Source organism: Poecile atricapillus, chromosome 21, assembly GCF_030490865.1.
Source record: "Poecile atricapillus isolate bPoeAtr1 chromosome 21, bPoeAtr1.hap1, whole genome shotgun sequence".
Lineage (NCBI taxonomy): Eukaryota > Metazoa > Chordata > Aves > Passeriformes > Paridae > Poecile > Poecile atricapillus.
Window position 1 is genome coordinate 4606735 of NC_081269.1, and position 24760 is coordinate 4631494.

At 43.2% G+C, this 24760-nt stretch overlaps 2 protein-coding genes across 6 annotated transcripts in view; one reads left to right on the forward strand and one right to left on the reverse strand.

The window, feature by feature from the left end:
* The window catches only part of SPECC1 (sperm antigen with calponin homology and coiled-coil domains 1), a 74792-nt gene extending 65132 nt beyond the window's left edge, over window positions 1-9660 (reverse strand). For 2 of the 4 annotated variants that reach the window (XM_058854406.1, XM_058854409.1), the window contains exons 1-2: window positions 9536-9660; window positions 380-556 (exon numbers count right to left, since the gene is read on the reverse strand). In XM_058854406.1, coding sequence (XP_058710389.1) covers window positions 380-526 — 147 coding nt within the window. In that variant the 5' untranslated portion in view covers window positions 527-556; window positions 9536-9660. Of the gene's footprint in view, window positions 1-379; window positions 557-981; window positions 1036-9535 lie in introns of those variants that run through there. The other 2 variants (XM_058854407.1, XM_058854410.1) reach the window with 2 other exon arrangements.
* An 11498-nt stretch (window positions 9661-21158) lies between these two features.
* Window positions 21159-24698, forward strand: TIMM22 (translocase of inner mitochondrial membrane 22). 2 transcript variants are annotated; one of them, XM_058854263.1, is made up of 4 exons: window positions 21161-21437; window positions 21804-22000; window positions 23001-23073; window positions 24099-24698. In XM_058854263.1, exons 1-4 carry the CDS (start codon window positions 21212-21214, stop codon window positions 24173-24175), a joined length of 573 nt encoding a protein of 190 aa, XP_058710246.1. In that variant the 5' UTR covers window positions 21161-21211; the 3' UTR covers window positions 24176-24698. The 2 variants fall into 2 exon arrangements, with proteins under 2 accessions (XP_058710245.1, XP_058710246.1); XM_058854262.1 differs by lacking the exon at window positions 24099-24698 and having other exon boundaries at window positions 21159-21437; window positions 23001-23213.
* The last annotated feature ends 62 nt before the right edge of the window (window positions 24699-24760 follow it).

A 24760-nucleotide genomic window follows, 5' to 3' on the forward strand; every position in this document is an offset into this window, starting at 1 on the left:
TGCATTTATTACATTGCAGTATCTTCTGTTAAGATATTTTGCCTTGAAGGCAGAGGCATAGGTTTTTAGGAATGCTGGAAATTCATTAATAAATCTCTTTGAGTTTCTTTACACATGTAGCTATCAGCTGAACTAAGAATTTGCCATTTGTTTTTTTCCATCTTCAAAGTTTAGGCAATTCCCTCACACATAGAGTGTACAGATACAGTACACGTAAAAATACTTTGAGAAATGTGTATTAATCTAATATACAACAAAATTTAAGTCTCCCTACACTTAATACAGTGGGTGTAGTGGTTTGAGGACTAAACCAAAGCTTTAACCTGGAACAAGACTGGAAAGCTTGAACAGTCTACAATTAATCTCCAAGGATTAGTACCTTGCTGAGCCGGGATTCAAAGGCAAGGGAAGTGGAGGATTTGGACGTCTTCATTCCTGTGGAGATGGTGGGAAGAGGTTTTCCTCTGTCAATCCCATGGCTCCCTTGCTTTGTTATTGCACTCCAAGGCCTGGCACTACTCTTCATTTTCTTCCCAAGTAACTCAGTCTACAGACTCTTAAAAAAAAAAAAGAAAATGTTTATATGTATTTATGCACTCATACAAAAATATAACTTATCTTTATGTGACCTGAAAGGGCAAGAGAGATACCTGAATCTGGCATGAGTTTAAAGGGCTGAGAAGGCCGTGCTAAACTTGATCCCCCCTCTCACATCAACACTAAGCCTAGAGAAACATTCAGAGCAGGTTACAAACACTTTTACGTTTCATACCAACTACAGAAGGAACATTAACTTTTCTGGGGACTGTTTAGGTCCCAAAACCTCTCTCAGACACAGCAGAACACCTTTGAATGTTGAAGCACAATGAAATAGTAACTGAGAACACTGAAACCCACAGCAATTTAAAGCAACCATGGGATAAAAGGAAAATTACTTATTTTGCCATTAGATCCAGCATCTTCAACTGAAATAACACTCACTTTTAGAAAGCCACATGAGAAGCAAGTTTCCTCAGATGGATGGAAAATATATCTTTAATTTATCAGAGTTTTCTAGAGGAGCAGCAGTTGATGTTGCATCCGTGATAAAAAGATGTTTCACAATACCAAGATTCACAAAACATAGTAAAAAAAAAAAATCAACTTCCTTGCAAAGATCCAGATCCACTATTCCTCAGAGATAAGCTTATGCAAGAGAGAAATCATGCCAGGAATCAGCAAATAGACGTGATTTCCTTTTTTTGGATCCAGCTGAACACATTTCAGCTGCCAGCAGGAACAACTAGCCTGTCTCCCTCAGTAGGCTGACAGCTGCCAATTAAACAGCTCCCTCCACTCCTGCAGATCTAAACCCATACATTTTCACCAGCCATTGCCCAATCCAAACCATAAGCAGAATAAAATAATTATTTGGATATTTTTTCAAGTCTCAACAGCCTACTGGGCTGGGAATGTGAAGGAGGGGAGGCAGCCTGGTATCTCCTGTCCTCCCCCACTTCATATGAGCAACATTTTTCTTCGTTTTCCAAAATAGACACAGGATGTAGCTTTAGCTCAGCCTTGTGTAGGCAGAGGGTAACTTGCTCCTTGTCTGTTAAACAGGTAACCAGAATATCCACAGGATTTTAGGAATACTGGAAATTCATTAATAAATATCTTTGAATTTCTTTACATGTGTAACTATCAGCTGAACTAAGAATTTGCCATTTGTTTTTCTTCATCCTCAAAGTTTAGGCAATTTCCTCACCCACAGAGTGCCCAGTACCTGGCAATGTGCTCAGAGGAAGAGTGAGCTTGGACAGAAACACCGAAGCAATTTATTCCTGAGTCAGGAGTGGCTCTGGTCACATTTTACATCTCATAATTTGCTTTGTACCTGATTTCACCTTCATAAATAAGAGCATTTGCTGAATTCCCAGGACAGATCTGTCTGGGGCCAAGGTGGATTTGACAGTGACAGCACCTTCCAGGTGCCACCACGGTCTGTTCAGGGAACATTTCTGCACGGAGGTGAAGGCAATGTCAAGTGCTCAGCTGCTGTTCTACAGAGAACAAAGGCAGCGAGTGACATTTCCTCCATTTGTCCTTGGTGCCTCTTGCAGGGAGAGCTGTCTGCTCTCTCCACAGCAGTTCCCTAACAGCTCCTAAATAAAGGAATTAAAAAGTTAGTAGTTGCTAAGTATAGGCATTACTCCATTAAAATTCTTAACACATCCAGTGAGGAGCCATCCACTGATCTCATTAAGAGTCTTTGGTGATAATTATGCTGATCACTGTTGTAAAGCCCTGACAGATGTGTAAACTATATTACAATAGATTATATTATTTAGCATTCCCACAGCTCATGATCCACCTTAGCAAGCTTTGGTCCTTTACAATATTTAAAAACCTTTCTTTTAACAGGCTCTTAATCCTTTTAACATTCACATACTTACATGGGTGAACAGGCAACTACACATGCAAACTCTCTTGCTGATTAGATCTCCAAATTATGCAAATTTGGGTTTTTTGCAGATCCAGTGGTTGCACATACACTGCTTTATTATACCCTCTGGTTTTCTTCATAACTGTACCTCATATTTTCCTGCCTTAAGCTGTACAGATGCTGTCTTGATATCCAAAGGAATTTAATTTTGAGTCATCCATGACATTTTCAAGTTGCAGTGGAGTGATATGCTCATTAGACCATGACGTTAGGAGTAAAAGGAAGAGGTAGTTAAAAAAACCAAGCAAACAAACCAAACCCCAAGTTAAGAAATACAGCCAGTAGCCCGAGGCAAACTGGCTTTCTCATGTAAAGAGAGCTGAATTATTTGCCATGTGGATTCAGTAACATTTTATTGCACTAAGCAGATGAAACTAAAATTGAGAAGAAATAACTGGATTTAGTAGTGTTTATTATTAGTTTTCCATGTATCTATAGGAGAACTGGCATTTGTAAAAGATGGAGTTAAGATTTCTCAGGTATTTGGCTAACCTGAATTTGCCTTGTAGATAAAGATTTCCATCTCTGAAGTGAGATTCCAAGACTTTCCACAAGCCTTATATGTACTTCAAAGCATCAAGCCAGGTTGCACACTTCCTAAGTTGCTTTCATTCCTAAGTAGGTGACACATATTTGAGTTATTAGAAGTACTGCTTCAGGAGTAGTGCAAAATAAAACTACTTAAAAAAAAAAAGTCCTGCTGTTCTTTGATGATAGCAGAAAATCCACTCTCAGAGTCAACATCCGCTTTCTTCCTCCTTCAAATGCAATTTATTGCATTACAATGAAACAAACAAAACAAAAAAGCTCCGTGGAAGGTGTGAGCAGTGGGGACAATGGAAAACCCTGAAGTTCAGCATCACAAAATTGCTCATGGAAAAAGTTCATGGTAGCAGTGAACCAAAATATTAACTCAGCTATCCCAAATGTCTGCAGCCAGGCAGCAATCAGGACACCCAACACTGGCAAGGAGGTTTCTCTTATCCTGGTGTAGAAATAGCACATTTATTAAAAACATCAAATCCAGCTCTTATCTACTTGTGTTAGAAGTAACTGCTGTATTTTCCCTAAATATCAGCCTTTCCTTCCACAAGGACCCCAGAGAGATCGATTTGATCTCTAGGCTACCCCCAGGGAGACTTGCAAGAGAAGCAGCTTTCCACAAGAGACACAACCAAGCTGTTTCTGCAAACACAGGGACAAAATTTTACACCCATTTTGTGTCAATAAATTTCAAATGAGAAAATTTTCACTTTTTGCACATTTCACAGGGAATTTTCCTTAGGAAGCAAACAGAATTACTGCCATCCTGAGATTCAAAGTCCTTCTTTGGCATCAGCCAAAGCAGGGAACTCTGCTGGCCAAACTAAATCCCTGTAGCATGTCCTGCTTGGAGGTGTACTCTGAAAATGAGGAAGTAGCCCCATGCTGAAATAAATTTGGACTGGGCAAGATGTAACTTCAAAATTGGTCACATGGCCAAGCACTTCCCCACTGCAGGGGTTTGGGGTTGGTTTTTAAAAGATCTTACACCCAAAAGTAGTGTCTGAATACACTCTGAAACAGGTGCTGCAATGGTAATCAGGTTTACCAAAAATGTAATGCTGGTCCTGACAGAGCTGCTTCTCTCAGTAATCTTCAGAATTCCCTGCAGGCATCAGTCTTTAAAAATTCAGGCCATGCTATACAGTTCATTCTTTCTTACAGGTATTTTTAAAGGATATTTGCAATATGTTGATAAGGACTCCTTTTGGCAGTTGGCAGAAGTTCTGAAGTCAATTTTACTTGAAATTTTACTGTTTTATTAAAGGCTGAGAACCCAGACATTTCTTTATTAGTCAGTCCACATGCATTTATTAATAAAAGTCTTTAGAACCAGCCTAGGATGATTCCTATTTTATGGCTAGAAAAACTGTACTAAGAATTTATCCTAATTCACAGCAGTCAGCATCAGCAGAAACAACACCAGGGCTCCAGGATCTTTAGACCTGGCTGTGGAACAAAGAGTTCTGTGTAATAAACTTCTAGGATACACATTCTGTTGACTATTAAAGGCTACTTTATTCTGAAGAACTAAAAGGGATAGGTTGATTTGAATGATGACAAGCAATATTATTTCACAGTCGAGAAACCTAGGAGTTACACTATTAAATAAATAAAAATTATTAGCATATCTACAGAAATGAAATTACACAGACAAATCCCTGTTGGGGGATGGAAATCATCTGTAGCCCACATGTAATTGTTATACAGTTTAGGTTTTGATGCCCATGTCTGTGTTTCAGGACTCAGCAGAACTCTCAGGTTAAGCAGAGTCATTCCCAAGATGCTTTGGGAAAAGGAATGAAATAAAGTTACGGAAACTCGTTACAGAATCTGGAGAGGAATGTGCCAATGGCAGCTTCACCAGGACCTGGGAATGCCCAGAAACCCTGAAGGATGAGGCCAAAGTCCCAACTCTGCAGATACAGCTCTCAGAGGACACAAGTGTGACTTTGATGGGTCAAACCCCACAGTCCCCAGTGCCATTCTCCTGTAATTCAGTTATTTTCATTACATGCAAAGGTCAGACCATTCCAGAAGCTTTATTACATGCACTCACAAATTCGAAGCACAATTTTCTTTTTCTTTTTTGTTGTAAAATCTGCATAATGCTTCTACTATTTTCCTTCTAATCAACTTCTGCTATTTTCAGACAAACTATCAACTGGAACATAGAAATATCTAGCAAGTTCAGTAAACTGTAAAGCATTTTCTAGTGTCACGTAGGAAGCTCTATGGCAGGATAGACAGCTGGGCTAAAATAGAATTCTCTTCTGCTTTTCACATCAATTAACTTTAAACAACAATTTTTAGGCTTGACAGATGCTTCCATATGACTCATCTTGATTTCTTAACCAATATTAGGAATCAAAGGTAAGCTGATAGTCCCAATACAGTAATTGGCAACGTGGAGATAAATGGCATGGAGAAAAATCTATTTGGAAATAAGATCAGGCTAAAAGATAAAAACAAATGTGGTCACCTTTAGCAGCTTTACTCAGGCATCTGTTCCTTTTATCTCAGTAGGATTTCTGTGTCTATCCATTCTCTCTTTGCTGTAATTCCTGTTACCTTGGTTTTGGTGTATTTGAGGCTCTCAGCGCAACCTTCCTCCATCACTCCTCTAAGCAGACATTTGCTGGATTCTTGCTGGTAAAAAGCTTAGCTTTAATTAGAATTGGATGAAAAAACCCACCAAAAAAACCCCCCAAGCCAGATCACCTGCTTCCACCCAAACACAACTCAGACAAAAAAATACCCATTTCCCAAAACCTCATCTCTAAGTCTCCTTTTGCTGCCCAGAAAGAATCAATTATAAACCTGACCTCAGACACTTCACAGTTTCCTTTGGTCTACTTCAGCAGACTCTTTCCAATCTCATTTGCAGCTGATGTTTCGTGGTTTGCTGGTAGAGAACCAGAAGACAAGACATCACTTGGAAATTTTCATGTCCAGACAGCAGGGCAGATTCTGCTGGCTTTATTCATGCCTCAAGCAAAGACTGTTTCAGTGCTATTATTATTTTTCAACTTCTAAGAGTGAAGAAAATTGTATTATAATAAATCAACTAGGCAGCTGTAGAATCCAAGTGATTTTGCAAGGAGTTAAAAATGCTGTTAAATTTTAGACACAGAACTACAAAGAAATGAGGATACAGACATTCCCAAGGTCACCCATCTAGTCCCTCTTTTGGGCTGTAGCTTGCTTTGCATTTTTGTTTTAATGGTTCTTCTGTAGAACTCTTAAACATCAAAAGAGCACTTTCAATGTGGCATCAGATGAGAATTTTCTTTCCAGGAGATTCAGCTCTACCTCTCCTCTATAAGCAACCTATTGCAGAGGGGGTTCCTTTCCTTCTCCTCATGGTGTCAGATAGAAACAGATAATGGAAACTCCCTTGAACTTCCCAAGGACAAAGTTTATCTGTGGTTACAGTGGTAAGTGACCAGCTCACATTTTTGTGTTAAGGCTATTCTTGCTTATTTCCTTAGTGTGTTTTCAAAAATTCCCTACAAATGGTATTTATTATGTAGCACACAAATGTACTAAATGGTTCCAGTGATGTCCAAAGTACATCAGAGATGGCCCAGGCAAGGACAGGTCCTGGCAGCCACACATGACAGGTTTCAAGCCATCAGCTGAGCCTCCAAAACCATCCCAGCAAGGCTGCCAGAGGCCAGGCCAGCAACTACAAAACTCCTTGTCTCAACATCATTCAAAATAAAATCCTCTTCCCACAGCAACCATTAGAATCATTGATGACTTTTTCAGGCATGAAGAGTACTGCAAAACCTTCTGCCCACCCTCCTCCACAGAAGCTCTCCCTGGAGTTTTGGATTTGTCAGCCTTTCACTGTTAGATCACATGAGAAAAATGCAGAAATCACAACAAAATCTTCATGTGTGCACATGGATAAGGAATTTATTCATCTGCATTTCCCTTGTCCTTGTTCCATGCTGCTGGCCATTTATGAGACAGGAAAACACAGCTATCTTTGCTGTCATCCAGCACAGTGACTGATGCTGGAACACTAAGCCAAAGCTGTACTTGGAGATGTCTGGGAACATGCTTTTCCTGTATTTGAATTACACTGTTTGTACATAGATTCTCCATCTCCTCCTTCACATTGATTATCTAACCAGTCACCATTACACGGCTCAGAAGACAAATGCTGCTACCTCCTTATGACCTCTGATCTTATAAATGAGAGGACAAAGAAACAAAAATCCCAACCCAGCTGTAATTTTCTACTTGATGTGGCAATTCTGAATCACAAACATCATGTTACTGAAGGATGCACAGGAAGATTCAAGAAGAATGCATCTAAAAATGATGCATTGATTTAAAGCTCCCTTTTTGAAGTCACCACCATGTTATAATCATGAAGAATTAGGTCACTCTTGGCTTTCCCCAATATGACTCTGTCCCGAATAGATGGGTTTAATTCATGTTCAATAAATTCAGGTTGAGAACAAAAATGTTTTAGAGCCTTTTCAAGGCAGCTATTGCTCATTAATCCATGTTCTTTGAACTACTGTCCCAGTGAATACAGCACAAAGCAAGTGACACATTCGGCCACTTCATGTTTTGCTAACCCACAAGAAGGAAGAAAAGGAGCTTTCATTTCAGATAGAGCAAGAGGCATATAATTGCTGAAGAAATTAAGAATAATTACAAGTGGTTTGCCTGATAATTACCTGTCATTACAATTTTCTGTAGGGTAGATACAACTACAAGAAAGAAAAGGAATGATGACTTTTTTGGGAATAGCAGAGATGCACAGCGTGTGGCTACATGGTAATCCTGACTGGTACATACTGGTACAGAGACTGGCAGCTTCCCTGTCCCCTCAAGACCATGGAGGGATGATACCAGAGGCAACACATTCCATGGAATTCCACCCAATTCCATCCTCAGCTTCAGCACAGGGTCATCATACCCCCTCAGCCATGCAGTCTTCCCATGCCTTAGTTTTTCCATTCATAAAAATGGGATAATAATTGTTCACTAAATGGGATATTTATCAAGATGTACTCATTTGTTTGCCTTGAAAAGGAACCCCACAGAAAAAAAAAAAGCAAAAATTAGATAAATCAACATCTGTCACGCAGCACACAAGCAAGCAGCCTCACAGATTGCCACATGCTGGGATGTTTCCCTGACTCCCATTTTCCATCCATCACAGTGCAGAGAAATAAGTGAGATCTGGAAGCTATCCCTTAAGGAGATATTTATCTCCCATTAAAGTGCAGAATAGCTCACTTGAAGTTCATAAACCAGGAACTTCTGAGCGTTTATGAGCAACACCATGAACTTCTGACAGGAAGGGCTCTTTGCAAAGATGAGGACATAACTCCGAAGCTGCAGGAGAAACCAGAGGACTTCTGCATTTAAAAAATATTCATAAAAAAACAGGAACAGAACATACCCAAGCAACAGTACCCAACAGTTTGCAGCTGTGATTCTGGGGGCCACTGATAGACTGAATAACCCACTGTTGTGGGATACAAAATGAAATTAAATTGGTTTACAACTGCACAAGAAAGGGAAGGGGTAACACATAGTCATGTGCATGTTAAGATGAGGAATTTCTGAAGTAGTTACCTGTCCAACTGTGCAAACAACACTGCTTGAGCAAAATCAGGCATCCTCTCTCCTGCTGAGGTTACAGGGCAAAGAACACTTTAATTTAAAAAGAAACATGCAAACCAGAAAGGATCAGTAGGGGATATCTGGAACTGTACACAAGAGAAAAAGGTAGAGAATCCCTGTTCTCAAACCAGTTCTACCACTAATCATTTACTGTCACATGCACAGGGCTTAATTAACATCTCTACAACTTTGCCATATTGTCTGCTCTATAAATGCTGTTATTATTACAATTGTTTCTATGACCAATCTTCCTCCACAATACAATTTTAAAGACAACAGTTGAGGTGCTGTAATGAAAGGGTTCTGCTGAGAACCTGACCAGCTCTGTGCCATGGGGCTGTAAAGGTACCTGGAGTGCCCCCAGTGCTCTCCCTGTTCCCACAGACATGAGCTGCCAAAGCTCCTGGCTCAGCAGCCCGTTCCCTTCTGCCCTTCCTTGACTGGACTCATGCAGCAGCAGAGGAAAACGTGTTCAATGCTCCTGCTTCGTTTCACTGTCAGGGAACGACTGTAAATTGCCAGAGGAGAAAGCAGGAACAGAAACAGATTCACCCCTTCTGTCATTAAATCTACGTAGCTGAGCAGGAGGAAAATACAGTAGCCAGCTCTCATAAGGGGACTTCTTTCTGTGGTTGTAATGGGTTTTAGATCACCTCCAGCCCATTTTCAGCTAACACAGTCTTGTTTACCCTATTTTTAATTAATTAAATTTAGTTTTACATTGAGATACTATGAAAAAGGTTTTTTTGAGCAAAGCAGGTTCGTTCACTCTACGAATACATTACTGACCCAAGAATCCTTCTAGAGAGAATACAGTTCCCACCATAAAAAAAAATAATAGAATAAAATACTTACAGTAAAAGCTTGTCCTCTTTTCTGCGTTAAAAAGAAAAGTGTCTCCTACTAGCTTCTGACAGCATGTGCAAGCCAGACTGAAAATTCAGGGCTTGAGTGCTTCCCTGAGAGGAAAACCACATTGCAGAGAGATACAGAGAGCTGCTTGAGAAATGATTCACACAGAGAAGTGAGCTGGCTCCACCAGCGCCTCGGCATTCAGCACACACACACAGGCACTCGCTTACTCAGGGGAATGACAAATGTTATATTTTCATCAAAGCAAGGAGGATTTATGCAAGAAAGCAATTTGTAGCCTACGTCAAAAACACTGAGATGCTTCAACCCTTAAAGCAGATGAAGAGCTTCTTTCAGGGTCCCATCATCCCCCAAGTGCAGGACTGGACACTGGGCAGAGCATAAACCACAAACTGGTCTGGATGATCCAATCAAGCAAAAACATGCAGCACAGACCACGGAGAAAGGGCAAGGAGGTGGCATAGAAAAAAGGCATTTTCAGAGGAAAACACAGAAACAGCTTTCAAAAGCTTTTTCTATTCCACAATAATACATCCCCCAGAGTGCCAGCAATCACAGCCAGGACACCTTTCCCTTGCCTCCATCATTGCTTCAACAAAGTGGAAAAGTGGGTGTAGGGAAGGAAGATGCACTAAGACAAAAGCTTTTACAAAACTAACCAGAATCAGTCTCCTGAGTGACTTGAGATACCCAAGAAGGGTCAATCTGTTCTTTATTTAGAAGAAAGCAAATAAAGGAAAAGAGCAAACAAATGCTTGCAAACATTCCTCCTCCTTCAGATTTTTGAAAATAATTTCATTATTGAAAACAGGAAGAAAAAGGCCAGAGGTCTTAACAGAGTTAAAGCAAGCAGAGATAGTATCAAGTTGAAGGAGACAAAGGGGATGCAAAGACATCAAATCCAAATTTCAAACAGAAAACCAACATGTTTAAAATAGGGCTTTTTGTCCAATTCTGTTCTAGAGAGGCTCTGATCACCCCCTGGTGCCTCTGACCAAAGACATAGAGAGTCTGTGACTACAGATCAGCAATTCTCCCTCCCAACAGTGTGAACCTGGTATTTAAGTAATGTTAATACTACAGTAGATGTTTCTAGTAGAGAAATAGGGAAGATTTATAATATTTTAAAAGTGTTGATGGATCTGAATAGTCCAACCGTACTTACAACCTCCTTACTCGAGGTGCCAAAGGGGCCTGAAGGAAGCTGATGTTATGCCAAGAGTAAATTTATTTCAACTCAGTGTTGGCACCACTACTGTTATCATAAAGTAACCAAACCTTAAAAACAGATTGAGTCCAAGCCATGTCTTCTCTGAAGATTATGGATTTGGGATCCAACTTTCCTTAAGACTAACGAGATCTTGCCTTATCTTAAAATGACAGAACAAGACAAAAGAGCACACCATGACTTACTTAGCACAGGATAAAGCTCTGTCTTTAGCAGGTCTCAGGCAGACATTATTAGTGTTAAGTGCCTAAATTTAGTCAGGTGCTATTCCAACTTTGCCAACATCCACAATGTATCAATCCTTCTATCCAGCCTACTTTGACAGTTTCTTCAATATCGGAGGTCAGGCTGTGTGACCACTGGTAGAACTTACCCATTTTGTATTTTCACACAACACTCAGAGTTCTTGAGATTATTCACAGCTCAGATAAGGAGGAAGTTCCTGTAGATACTTGATCTGAATGCAGTGTTCCTCCTCCCCCAGGAAGTGAGCCCACACATGATGCAGGCATAGGAAATGCGGTCACTTGGGTACCCAGGGGAGGGAGGAGGGACTGCAGCTCATCCGTCTGCTCTGATCATGGACCACCTTCACAACTCAACAGATGCAGCTCAAAAATACCAGCTCAGGGCAAACAGCTGCAGGTACCTGGACCCTGAGCTCACAAATGGAGGGACATCAGGTGCAGACACCTTGCTGAGAAGCTTCTTTGGCTGAAGAAACCAAACCCTCTTCAGAGTGCAGCATTCTTCCCCTCTGCCATTGCTGGTGAGTTTGTTTGGGCTCTGAGGGATAACAGTGTTGGCAGCTTGATAGGTTTTCCTGTCCTCCAGCCAAGAGAAATAAAGAACTGAGATGAGGGAGTGGGGAGGCAAGATGAGCTCCTGGATTGCACTCTCAAATATCTTTGGGATACATTTGATAAATATAACTTGACCGAAACCTGAAAATTAAATGCTTGGCTGTAAGGAGACAGTCACAACATTTACATACTTCAGCTTGGGGAGACAGCCTGGAATAGTGGTGGAGAATTTCCCCAAACCCAACAAGACCAGACAGTATATTTGTTTATTTAGAGGTTTTCTGGTAGCCCTTATGGCTATAATTACCCAATCTCCTTACTTAGACCAAATAATTATACAGCATAAAACTTTCTGAGTTGATAAATTGCCTTTCTGTTTAATGAAAAACCAGCCCAGAAACAAACAGCTAAAATGAGTTGGCCAGGCTCAAAGAAAGCCAGGACCTTAACCATGATTACTTTCACGCAGCCAGGGTGAGAAAACAATTTAAAGCAGCAATATAAACTTTTCTCAAGTATCTGCTAGTTTCTCACCCAGCTGGCAAAATTGGTTGACAGACAAAATAACAGTGAACATATTGCCTGCATTCTGCTCAATGCACTTGCTCCCACAACTTCCCTACAAGGTATGAGGAAATAAGATCAAACCTCGCCATTAATACCTTTAAAATACTGCATTTGAGGAATTTCAAGGCTTTATGTTGCAAACTGCATTAATGGTACAATTCCACCAGAACAAACATGGATAAGGATGTAATAAAATGGGCAAAGGGCAGAATTTTGAGTGGCACAGCCCATTGGAGAAGCAAATGAATAGTGTGGAAAAAAGGCTCACATAAGGAACAAGGTTTAAAATAACTTTGCATTTACAGATACTTATGCCATATTTAACTGCATTTGTGCATGAAACAAGCTTAATTACAAGGGAGAGAAATTCCATAAACAAGGCTATTATGTCAATAACAATGTCTTTTTAAAGCAAGTCCCTAATTCAGCTGTAAGGCTTGGGACATTGCTGTCTGGAGTTAGCAAACCAAAAGCAATTACAAAGGCAAGCCTGCATCAGACAGTGAGCATTAGTGGAGTCAGGCCGTGGCTTAGGGACAGCATTTACTCCGTGCTTTCTTCCCTTTTGGACATAACTGATCCCAACTTCTTTATTTTCTCAGTTGCAGTGCAGATGTCTGGAAGTTCACGCCGCTGGTGGACGTTTGCAGAGTGAATCATGGGGCACCACTTTCCATTTTGACAAAAAACAACTGCTGCTCAGTCAACAAGATGCTGCTGATCAAATGTGTGGATGGAACTCCTGCAACTGCTGCCAAAAGGCTCCACCAGCACAAGCAAGCTGTGTGAGCTGGCTTGGACAACTGGGATTTATTTTTCCTTCGCTGTTCTCAAGAGACTACTCACATTTTGTGTTCCTACTCAACACCCGAGGAGCTCAGCCTGTGGCTACCAGCTTTGACCTGCAACTGGAGAAAATGCTTGTTGCTGGAAGAGGCTAGAATAATTAAATTGGAGTGAAAAAAGGCAGATAATGCTTTATGGAACATAGAGTGCTATAGGAGACAAGAAAAACAGCTTCCTCTGGTGCCTATTGCCAAAATTTCAGAAGACCAGACAACAACTTGAGAATTTCCAAGGGAACAGCCACTGAGTCAGTCAAAAATAGAATTAGGAAACTGCCTGTTTCAAAAGTAAGTCTGTAAGATGTGCCAGCATTTTTCAGTATTTCTGTCATTTCCGAGTAGAACACTCAAGAGTTAACACATATTTATCTACCCCCTCCCAAAAAAAAAAAAAAAGCCAATCCACAGAAAAAGGCAAAATGAGAAAGGAAATCTATGTAGCAAAGAAACACTCATCATACTTCTTGTACTTAAAATAAAAATCACTGATCACTTTTGCACACATTTATGCAAAGTTTATTATTCTTTGCAATTTTCAAATGTCTCTACTTCCTTAGGCATCATCAACAACCAAGAACAGCTTTCCTGCAGTCACCCTATTATTCAAAATGTGGGTAAATCTAAACATGCAAAAAAGGCAATACTAAGCACTCTTCCCCAAAAGAGGACAGTAAGACTTAGACTGTTCTTTTTGCTCTTTTTTACTAACTGATTTTTTAAAATTTTATTTCAATAATTAAAGGCAAGAAAGACTTAAGGGAAAGGGAGTAACTTTCTATTTCATTATTCCTTGCTGTTTTCTGCTATATAGGTTATAATGTGGCACTCATTAACAATTCATAGAGAATTACCATATTCAAGTAGCACAGCAAGTTTTTACTGCCTACACCCAGGCAAAATTCTGCACAACCCTACTTGCTCCCTTTTCTTGTCCCAGAGGGATCTCATGCTGGAAAAGCTGGCATTTTATCACCTAACGGGAGAGAAATTCCAACAGGTTAGAAACTCCAAGGAGCCCAGAACAGAAAAACATTCCATTAAAACACTGACAATGCAGAGCTGCGGAGCAAAATGAAGTACTGGAGAAGACACGTGCTGGAGGCTGCCTTGGAATTAAAAACCCCAACGGGATTCTGGAGCAATGTCCCACTGCTTTGAACTTCTCGGTGCGTTTCAGGGGGATGCAAATGACAGACCTGAGGTATCGGCTTTGTTTCCAAGGGATTCGTGCTGGAAGTGCCGACAGCCGGAACGGGAGCGGAGCTGTGGGATCATCATGGGGAGCGCAGCAGGAACCAAACCAGGACAAATCCACAGAGGTAGCTCCAGAAGCACGAGGAGTTCAAGTCCCAGGAGAGGAACAAGGCCTCTAATGCAGATCAGGATTGCAGAAAAAAGGCTCTTGGCAATATTTGATTCCCCACACAGCAATGCCTTGGAGCTCCCATCTCGTGTTTCCTCTCGGCATCTTTTACAGACACTCGATCAGAATCACTTGATCATTGCAGTAGTTTACTAACTCATCTATTTTACAGGTCAGGAAATAAAAGCACCTAAATTACTGAATAAATATCACAAATTAGCAAGGGTCTACAGTCTCATTGATTTTAACTCCCATATAAATCAGCAATTTTGACAGACATGTTATACAGAGGCACCCAGAAATTCAGCATAGAAATTTGGCTTTGATGATGTAATCAAATCCAGAAAAAAGGGAGAATCTAAATTAAAGTTCAACAATTCCTTTCTTCTAGACATCCTGTATGAACAAACAGGTTTGCTACTGCTTAAACTTTTAAATCAGCTTAGCAGGCTTGAGAAATTGAACCATACAGCTGAAATCTGAAGTGCCCAAACACTGAGATCCTCCCAGCTTTAACCACAATGCTAGAGAAGAACCATTAAGAAACAAGTAGTGGTATAATGCAGGCAAATTCCATTCTGAGACACAGGTTCTGCTTTCAAGACTTCTTATGAAATTACTTCCTTGGATCTCTAGGTCGGTGATCATAATCACTTCAGATTTTAAACCCCTGGTGCAAATCTGGCACTCAATAAACCTTATAACTAAAATGAATTAGAAGCATTCCTTAAGCTCAGCAAAAAAGATCTTAGCACGTGGCTCATGTTGCCTATGAGGCAGGTAAGGACAAATATCAACACTTCACCAGCATGAGCTCATCCTGCAGGCACAATCTTCCCATCAAACGTGCTCAGTGCCACTCGTGCTGGCTTTGCTGCACCAGTTGTCCCCCCACACATAAAGTGGATGCAAACTGCTCCTCCCCTCAAGGTCTCATTTTCCAGTGCAGCACAACCACACCAAACAGCTCATTACCAGAGCAGAAGCCTCCCTTACCAAAAAACCTAAATGCCAGAAGCAGGAGGCACAGGCAATGAAGTGGGAAAGCAGCAGGAATAGGTGCTCAGTTTTCTGTGTTCCTATAAAAGCAAGTGATAATTTAAAATCTCCAGCAGATATTAAAGTAGGAGGGCAATGAAGCAAGAGAACATACTGCATGAAAAGGAAGAAGAAACTCCTATGGGGTTTGTGACCTGTTTACCATAAGTAAATAAATAAATGAAAGCAAAACAACCCCCTGAGGTAACAGTTTGCATGAGGGACATTAGTGACTCTGTCATGTGGAAGCCTATAGAAACAGCTGTCATTACAGAGCAAAGGATTGACTGGCTGCACAACAGGCGCTCAGGACAGAAAGCAGATGTGAGAGAAGGGAAGAGGAAGATTTTGAAACCAGGACAGCAGGGAAATCACTCTGAATATTGCCCAGCTAACACCACTGCCCTGGTACACAGCAGCTGAAGGCCAAGAGGAAAATGGAGCAGTTTGAGAACACACAAGCCAGTTCAATTTTTTCTACTCTCCATTGAATCACTCAGCAACTTTGCCTGCTCCTGTGGCAGGTGGAATATCACAATTTTGCATCCTTCATTAGGGTTAATTAGTTCACTTGTTGACAGTATTGAAAGAAAGGCCAAGTGTTGGCTCAGCCAGAGGGAGTGACATCTTCCCGTTCCTGCAGGAGCTTGCTGGCCAAGGAAAGCCTGGGCTGTCCCTGCCTGTGGAACTGTCCTCTATTCCTGAGGACAGGCTCCAGAATAAATCTTATTACTTTCAGTCCCACTAACATTCAGTGCTATCAAAAATCAGGAATATGTTATTTTGTCTTCTTTGATCTCATTCAAACTGTGAAAACAACAGCCTAAGCATTTTGCCCTGCTGTATCTCGGGGAGCTGGAAACCTTTTACCAGCAAGAAACTCTTACAGCAGTTACCATGGTGACTCTGGTAATAGATATTTAAAGGCAGCTCACTCATAATCACATTTATTAGATATCAGGAGGCTTTAGTAAGAGGGGCACAAAAAGCTTGAAACCAGAGAGCAAACCAAACTTGGTGATGGTATAAGAAATTTATGGGACGGGATCTGCTTATCCCATCATTTAGCTGGACACAAAGGGCTCCTGTTCAAATCTGGAATGGCACTGAAGCTTGAAGAATAAACTATTTTTAGTTTTTAATTTAAAAATTGGTTCTGAAAGCCTCATTTCAATCGTAGTATATCAGTAAATCCTTTCAGAGTGGTCATTGCCATAAATATAAGAAGAAAGAAGAAAGAAAGAGCTGTGCCACAGCTCCATCCCCCATTAGAGCCAGGCTGCTGGGAATCTCCTGGTCTGTCATCAACTGGAAACTCAAATCTGGATAAATCTCTGAGTTGAAGAGGTATGTTTGGTTATATAAATTTATATAAATATATAAATTTATTTCTTTAGGTTCAAGTCCCCAGCTTTCCAATCCACTGGAACACAACCAAAAGAATGGGCAGAAGCAGATCTCCAGATAGGGAGCCACTTCACCAGGCTGGGTAAGCCTGTGTAATAGTCATCAAACTGAGATTTCCTTTCCCTTTTTGCTGCATATTTCCATGACAACTTTCCTGCAGCATCAACTTCTTTCTATTGGAAAGTTCTCTCAAAGAGAATTTAGGCTTCTATAGCAACAGCTGAAAGCTCTGGGAGATGATGATGCCTGAAACTGTTTATAGACAACACAAGTGTGTTTCAAATTTTATAGGTGAAAACAAAAGTATGTGCAATATTGGGCAAACTGTGAAGAGGAGAAGGAGTGCCTAGCTGAAGTGGAACAAACACAAAGAAACCACCTTACTTTCAAAAGGGGTGCAGACTTTGAGATCTAAAACTTTAGGGAGAGCAGACAGGATCAAACACTCATCTTGAAAAGCCACATCCTGTTCCTTCTCTCTGAGTTACAGAGCACAGTCATAAGGAACAAGTCTGCTGATTCTAAAAGGGGATTTTAGTCCAAGATCTCTCTCTGCAGTCTATTTTATATTGACCTAAAGCAAAAAAAAAAAAAAAAAATTGTAAAATCAGTGAGTCAGGATACCTTTTGAGTTTTAACTCAAATATACCTGCCACCTACCTATAATCTAACCTTTTTCTTAGTACTTTAATCTATTTGCCATGGTAGAGACACAGTATTCTCCAACACTGAAAGGCACTTTAGAAGAAAATAAACAACCCAGCTGCACTCTCAAACAAATAAATTTGTTAAACTCAAAAGCCAAGGGAAGTACAGAGCCTGAAGCACAGCTTTCCTTCACTGAAATGAGATCTATTTCACAAAGCACTTCACTTCTCCAGTGCACTTTCAAACCTGAAGTCTTTTAAAGAAAAAAAGACAAAACACTACATTCACAAGGTTAGTGAGAAGCAGGAAAGGATTAAATTTAATGTATAGATGAGAACACCATAGCGTGGAAACGAAGCCCAGCAGGTCCCAGCACCTTCCCTTTCGCAGCCACTGGAAACCTCTTTGTACACAACAGGTGAGATCAGCAGTGTGACCACCTGCAAAGCAGCCCCACTTTCTTCTGCTTGTGGTAATTAAAAGCTTTTCCTTTTTTCATTAAAATACCCACTAATTTACCTCTTCTTATTCACCCTTATATCATGACAGTTCTGATCTAGAAAAAATGGTGCCCACAGATAGGAATGGTGAAAAGAAATGGATTTGTTCTAATTCTTGTTGACTTCCAGCTTCAGTCACTTCTTGCCCAGCTGAATAACTTCAGAAAATATTCTGGAACTGGCAGTTTGACAAAATAAAAGTTGAGGACTGTGAAAACTTATTTTAATTTTTTAATAACACTGCTAGAGTCTATTATTCAAAACCTGGGAACTCTATAACCAAGACATATGCAAAAGCAGGATTTCTGACAAACCCCTCATTATTTCCAAGATTTACCCTGTCTGGAGAATACTGAAGTGTGGGAGTCACTGAATCACTGTAAAGGTCAAGTGAAACGCAATTATCCAGTGTCACCATGTGCTGCCCTCTGCTGAAACAGACACCGAGCTCCTTGGAGCAGCACAAAAGCTCAGGATATCTGCGCCTGCTGCTGCCGTCACACTCACTCGAATTCAAAATGTTCCATTTCGTGGGACTAGGCAAGGTTAAAAATAACCTGAGTTTTGCACTGGACCGAACAGCTCCAGGATAAGAGAGTGGCTTTCAGGGACAGCAGTCAGGGAGAAGGAAGAGAGTCGGATGCATCAGCTCCACACTCTGCAGTGATGAAGGTTCACAGGCTTCAAAAAAAGAAACAGCTGAAAGTTTCATTTGAACAACCTGTTTATCAAAGATGTGTTGGACTCTCATATTTCTAATCCTTAATCCTTAGTCCTCCATCTGATTTCACCCACACAAAAAATCTGTTCCGGCAGATGAGATTATTCAAATACTCAGGCACCAGAATTTGTTTGTAGAACATAGAACAGTATGAATGGGAAGGGGAGAAAACTATTAAATATCTAGGGGGTGGAATAACATCTAATTATATATTAATATCCATAAATAAGTATAATTTATAGAAACATATTTACAAAATTCTTGCTTAAATATTTTATTTACAAATAAATAGCAACCCAGTGTTTTCTCCAAAACTGAGGGAAAGGGGAAAGAAAGCCAAAGCAATATTTCAACTACACATTTAAGCTCTCAGTGCTGAAATTCCCAATCCAACATATATGTTTTTTTCCCTTTAGCCCTTTGGAAATTAGGCTTTGCTGTGTGACTTCGAAATCAACCCAGCAAGGGTATTTTGGATCAAGAAGACTGAAATCTTAAGTTGAGGGTTCCTTAGGGAGCTCATCCTGCCAGCAACCTCCCCTACCTTGTCAAGATCCTCCTGTAGCAGATTTTAACCACGTGCTTTTTCACTGGTCTTGACCTTAAAATAAAAGGGGGAAAAATACCTGCAAACAAAAAACCACAACCAAACAAAAACAAAACAACAAAAAGCAAAAACAGTTTTAAAAGCTCCAAGGACAAAAAAAGAAGGAATAGCAGCGGGCAGGTGGGCCCTGCTGGTGCAGCCAGTAGAGGGCAGTGGGATTTAGAGGAAAGTTGTTGAACTTCGTCTAATGAAGTATTGAGGTAATAAAACCATCCATTTAAATCGTTATTTGAGCCTACCTACACTAAGACATAAGCAGGACAGAGAAAAAGAGGACTAAAACAGAAAAGAAAATTTATTACTTTGGGACCTCTAAAACGTTGTGTTTTGGGATATCAGGAAGACTTTATACCAATGCATCATTTACTTACTTTTAAAAGTAGTTTTCAGTCATTGAAATAGAATAATTCCATGCATCTTATTGAAACCAAGACAACTATTTCTCATAGATTTTAAAACCTAGGGTTACTTAAAATAGAAAAGTATCAAATAAGAAGAAAGGTGTTTTTAAGGCACCCCTATTGCCATTTGTGAAGATGAAAACTGGTTCTAGTCCACAGGAACAAAAAAATAAAACAGGTGAAGAAAAAATCAACACAAGCAAGGAACAGATTTTTTTAAATGCTCATTGCACCTTGCTTGCCAAAAGGAAAAGCAATATTTCTCACCTTATCACCAAACAGAACAAACTCCCCAGAGCTAAGGTTTGTGCATGATTTTACACGAGCCAAGTTCGAGTTTGTGACGGAATATTGTGGATATTTTCAGAGCCCTTTTGAGCTACACATGTCCTAAAGCAACACTGCTGTCCTACGCCAGAGAAGACCGAGCTCTCCCCAGGGAGCAGCCGGGGATGTCCTGGCGCTCCGATGGGGCCGTGTCACAGCGGGGACTCCTTTGCCAGCCTCCACTACCTTGGGCCGTGCAGCCCCGCCGGAGCTGCGGGCACGACCCGGCCGCCCTCAGAGCCCCGCGCGGGCTGAGGGAGCCCGGCCGCCCTCAGAGCCCCGCGCGGGCTGAGGGAGCCCGGCCGCCCTCAGAGCCCCGCGCGGGCTGAGGGAGCCCGGCCGCCCTCAGAGCCCCGCGCGGGCTGAGGGAGCCCGGCCGCCCTCAGAGCCCCGCGCGGGCTGAGGGAGCCCGGCCGCCCTCAGAGCCCCGCGCGGGCTGAGGGAGCCCGGCCGCCCTCAGAGCCCCGCGCGGGCTGAGGGAGCCCGGCCGCCCTCAGAGCCCCGCGCGGGCTGAGGGAGCCCGGCCGCCCTCAGAGCCCCGCGCGGGCTGAGGGAGCCCGGCCGCCCTCAGAGCCCCGGCTCGGCTCCGGCGGGACGGTGCGGGCACGGGCAGCGTGCGGGACCTGTTGCCCCCAGACACCGGCGCACGGCCGGAGTCAGCCGCGGGGAGGATGCGGGAACACGGCGGGGACACGGCGACACCTCACCCCCTCCCCGCACCTCAGCCAGAGCACAGGGACTGGATCCCGCACTGCGGCACCTCGGCGCTCCCCCAGCACGGGGATGCCCGGCGCGAGGCTGCCGGTTCTCCCCATCCCCGTCAAGTCTCCCCGCGCTGCCCTCACCTCCCCGCGCTCACCTGCAGCCGCTGCCGACCGCCGCCGCGCTCGAGGGATGCTCCGCAGCCGGAGCCCTCACCTCACCTGCACCGGCCGCCAGGGGGCTACCGTGCGGCACGCCGGGTAATGTAGTCCCCCGGCTGCCTGGGACGGCCAATCCCCGCGGCGAGCCGCGGAACATGCCGGGAGTGGTAGTTCCCCCTGAAGGCGCCGGCGCGGGGCAGACTGGGAGGTGTAGTCAAAGCTCGGCGGTGCACGGCCGGCTTCTCCCCGCTGCGGAACTACAACTCCCGTGCGCCCCCGCCGCGGCGGCTCGAGCGGGCCGGGACGCGGCGCCGAGCGCCCCTGGGTGTGCGAACCCATCATGGCGGCCCCACCGCCCTCAGCCCCGGGAGAGCCGGCGCCGCCGCCGCCGCCGCTGCAGTACAGCCTCCTGCTGCAGCACCTCGTGGGCGACAAGCGGCAGCCCCGCGTCTGGGACCCCGCCGCCCTCGGCGGAATCCCCTGCCCGCCCAAGAGCGAGGAGCAGAAGATGGTGGAGCGGGTCATGGAGAGCTGCCCCTTCAAGGCGGCGCTGGCTTGTGTGGGAGGTGCGGCGCTGGAAGGACGGGGCAGGCAGCTGTGGGGTGGTTCGGGGGTCCCTGTGGCGTCGGGACAGGGGCAGATGGAGAAGAGGCTGCAGCCCCCGTGTTTTGATATTCCTCCTAAGCCTCCTCCAGTGCCTTGGACGTATTCCAGGGAGGGATCTCTGCCTGCCTTCCTTGGAGAGACACAGGTGCTCATGGCCTTTCCTCAGCATAGTACAGGCTGTCACAAGTGTCCATAGTACCAAAAGATTCCTGCCCCCGTTACAGTGCAGCACGCACAGACAGCAGGAGCAGAGCTGCTTCATTGCCTGCAGGAAATACACTGCTCCAACCCAGCCAAGTTAATTTCATTCTGTTTATCTTTTACAGGATTTGTTCTGGGAGGTGCATTTGGTATCTTCACAGCTGGCATTGACACCAATGTGGGCTTTGATCCCAAGGATCCCTATCGCATGCCCACAGCCAAAGAGGTGCTCAAGGACATGGGGCAGCGAGGCATCTCCTACGCCAAGAACTTCGCCATCGTGGGTGCCATGTTCTCCTGCACGGAATGCGTGGTAGAATCTGTGAGTAAGAGCCTCTCAACCATTAAGAAATGTGTTCTGGTACTTTTAAAATCTTTTACTAGATCCAAATAAGTACATAGATCCTCTTTGCAAGAGGGCAATGGAATAGCCTGCTTTTTCCTTTCTTGGCTAGCAAACCTTTTCAGCTTTGAGATCTGTCTTCAGAGCTGCTGTTCTTTGACAGAATTAATAACTCCTCTGCAATAGCAAAGTCCTTTTCAGTTTGAGTCCTGAATGTATTGGCAAGCATAGGCATTACTTTTTAAAACCCTAGCTTCAAGTGCTTGTGTAAAATGTCAAACTGTGAGTTGCAACGTGGTAATTTGAATGTCTAAAAATTTCATATGCAGAAGGGGATCCTTTGATGAAAGTTCTTGCATAACAGGCCAGTTTTCATCTGGCCTGTACAGCCAAAAATGACCTTGTGCAGCTCAGTGGTAAATCTATCATCTGCTTTTAAATAGGAAAATTACCCTGTTATGAATTTGAGTCCTGCCTTTTAATTGAAAGGCACAATTACTTCTTAACTCATCTAGAAGAAAAGTGTATCTGCTTGCACAATGGAGCAGAACAAAGAGATCTCTGCACTGGTGAAAATCCAGCATGTCCTGGCTATGGAAATAGTCCATCTTTGTCAGCAGGTGCTGTGACTCTCACCTGTGCCAAGGACCAGCTACATGGCCAGGCTCAGGGCTGCTCTCATGTAATTATTGCACTTTTAGACTCAGGACTGTGTTCTGGAGGCTGTGCTAGCTCACCTGAGGATCCTTCCCACAGCACTGCATTGCACCATATGGATTTGTCTTACCTCTCCCAGTTACCTGCTCCTTCCTCCCTTCCCAGCCCTGCAAGTTTGGGAGTGCAGGGCCATCTGCTGAGAGCAGAGGGAAGAACATCCTCAGCTGAGAAGGGGATGGAAGGTTGTTTAATCTTTCTTGCTGTTAGCACAGACACTGTTTATTCCTTATTTACTCATTGACTCTGATTTCTAATTCCACAGTATCGTGGGAAGTCAGACTGGAAGAACAGTGTTATCAGTGGCTGCATTACAGGAGGAGCCATCGGCTTCAGAGGTTTGTGGTGCTTGCTGGGACCTGTTTCTGTGATAACTGTGATAAGATTGAATTTGGTTATGCAGCACACGATGTTCTTAGTGCAACACACACACTGTAAACCTCTTTCCATGGGGTTGTGGTGAAGCCAGTGTGAGAGTGTGCTGTGGACTGGCAGAACTGTCAGCTCCAAAAATAAGTGTGGATAAGGAAGGGTTGGTCATAGAGGAAAATCAACAAAATTCACTTGAAAGAAAAATCAGGAAATGGTGGTGGCTGTCCACACTCTTCTGTGGTGTCATGGGAGGGAGCCAAAAATACATACAGAGCAGCTCAGAAGCTCTTGTGTTAACTGAGCTCTACACATCTGCCATTTCACTGTCTCTGCTACTCTTCTTTGAAATTAGAACTAAAGAACTCTACTCTCTTCTTTTGTACCATGTGTAAAATGATTTTCTCCTTTCTCATGTATCAGTTCAAACAGAAAATTCTACTTATATGTGAACGAGAAGGAGCACTGGGGTTTTAATCCAGCAGCACTACTGGGGACTTTCCTTTAGTGGTAACATCTGGGAAAATCCCCAGGTAGGAAAGAGCTGCTCTGTTCATCAGAAATATCAAGCTTCTCTCACTCTCCATGAGAAAAAAAAACCTGTCCTGTTTTATGGAGCAGAAATAAAAAGAAAGCTCTTGAAAGTGCTTCTAATTGAGCTTGTTAAATTGTGTCTGTCCTCGACCTAATCCTCTTAGAGCTGTCAGAGCAGTAGCTGCTCTTCCTATCCCTCCCTAGTCCCACCAAGCCACTTGCAGGGCTCAGATGAGAGCACAGTAAAATCAGCAGTGGCCACTGGAGGGTTCTCTTCTGTCCCCTGGCTGAGCCTGAGGACACAGCGCCGAGAGAACAAATCCTGCTGGCTCCAGGCAGTGGCAGTGTCCTCTGGGAAAGTACATGTGAGCCTGTGTGAGCTCTTTGAGCCAGCACAAGTTACTGGGAAAAAGAATATTTTTCCTACTTCGTCTCATTGTTTCTCATCCTTGCCTTGCAGCTGGGTTGAAGGCCGGGGTGATCGGCTGCGGAGGATTCGCCGCTTTCTCCGCTGCAGTCGATTACTACCTCCGGTAACAGCCCTGTCCCTTGGGAGCAACATTCCCTGTTCCAGTGCTGCTGCTGAGAGCCTGCATCATGGCAGAACCATCAGGCTTACCTTTCCACTGCCTCTGGAGTCCTGGCCAGTGTGAGCAGGGTGGTGGTGGCCACTTTCTGAATGACTAACAGCAACCTGGCTGCGAGCCCTGGCGAGCTGCTCCAGGCAGGCTTGTGGGAGCATGGGAAGATGGAGCTAGGCACAGAGCAGCATCTCCAGGACAGATCAGCTAACTTCAGTTTCCAGGAAACATGCCTGGACTCTGAGCACTTTCAATCCTTTGGGGCTGACTTTGATTAAGTCTGTTGCCAGCATCAAAAGAAGGCAGAAGGACTATCTTCTAGGAGAAACGCACCAATTTAGGTTACCACATATTTGAAGGTGCTGCAAGTGTTTTAACAGTCACCAGTTTGCAGCTTGCTACTCTGTTGGGGAGAGGTAAGATCCTGTGGAGAAATAAGTTTGTTCCAGGCTTTTCTTAAAATACCATCTGAAGACAAATTTCCATCTGTACAACTTGTCTTATTTCAAGTACAGAGATGAGCGCCAGATTTCTTTACCAT

Bases quoted from the DNA above. Each gene is read 5' to 3' on its own strand.
- TIMM22 (XM_058854262.1), top strand. From the start codon at position 21,212: ATGGCGGCCCCACCGCCCTCAGCCCCGGGAGAGCCGGCGCCGCCGCCG. The intron at 21,438-21,803 runs GTGCGGCGCTGG...TATCTTTTACAG, and splicing joins GGCGCTGGCTTGTGTGGGAG to GATTTGTTCTGGGAGGTGCA. The intron at 22,001-23,000 runs GTGAGTAAGAGC...CTAATTCCACAG, and splicing joins CGGAATGCGTGGTAGAATCT to TATCGTGGGAAGTCAGACTG.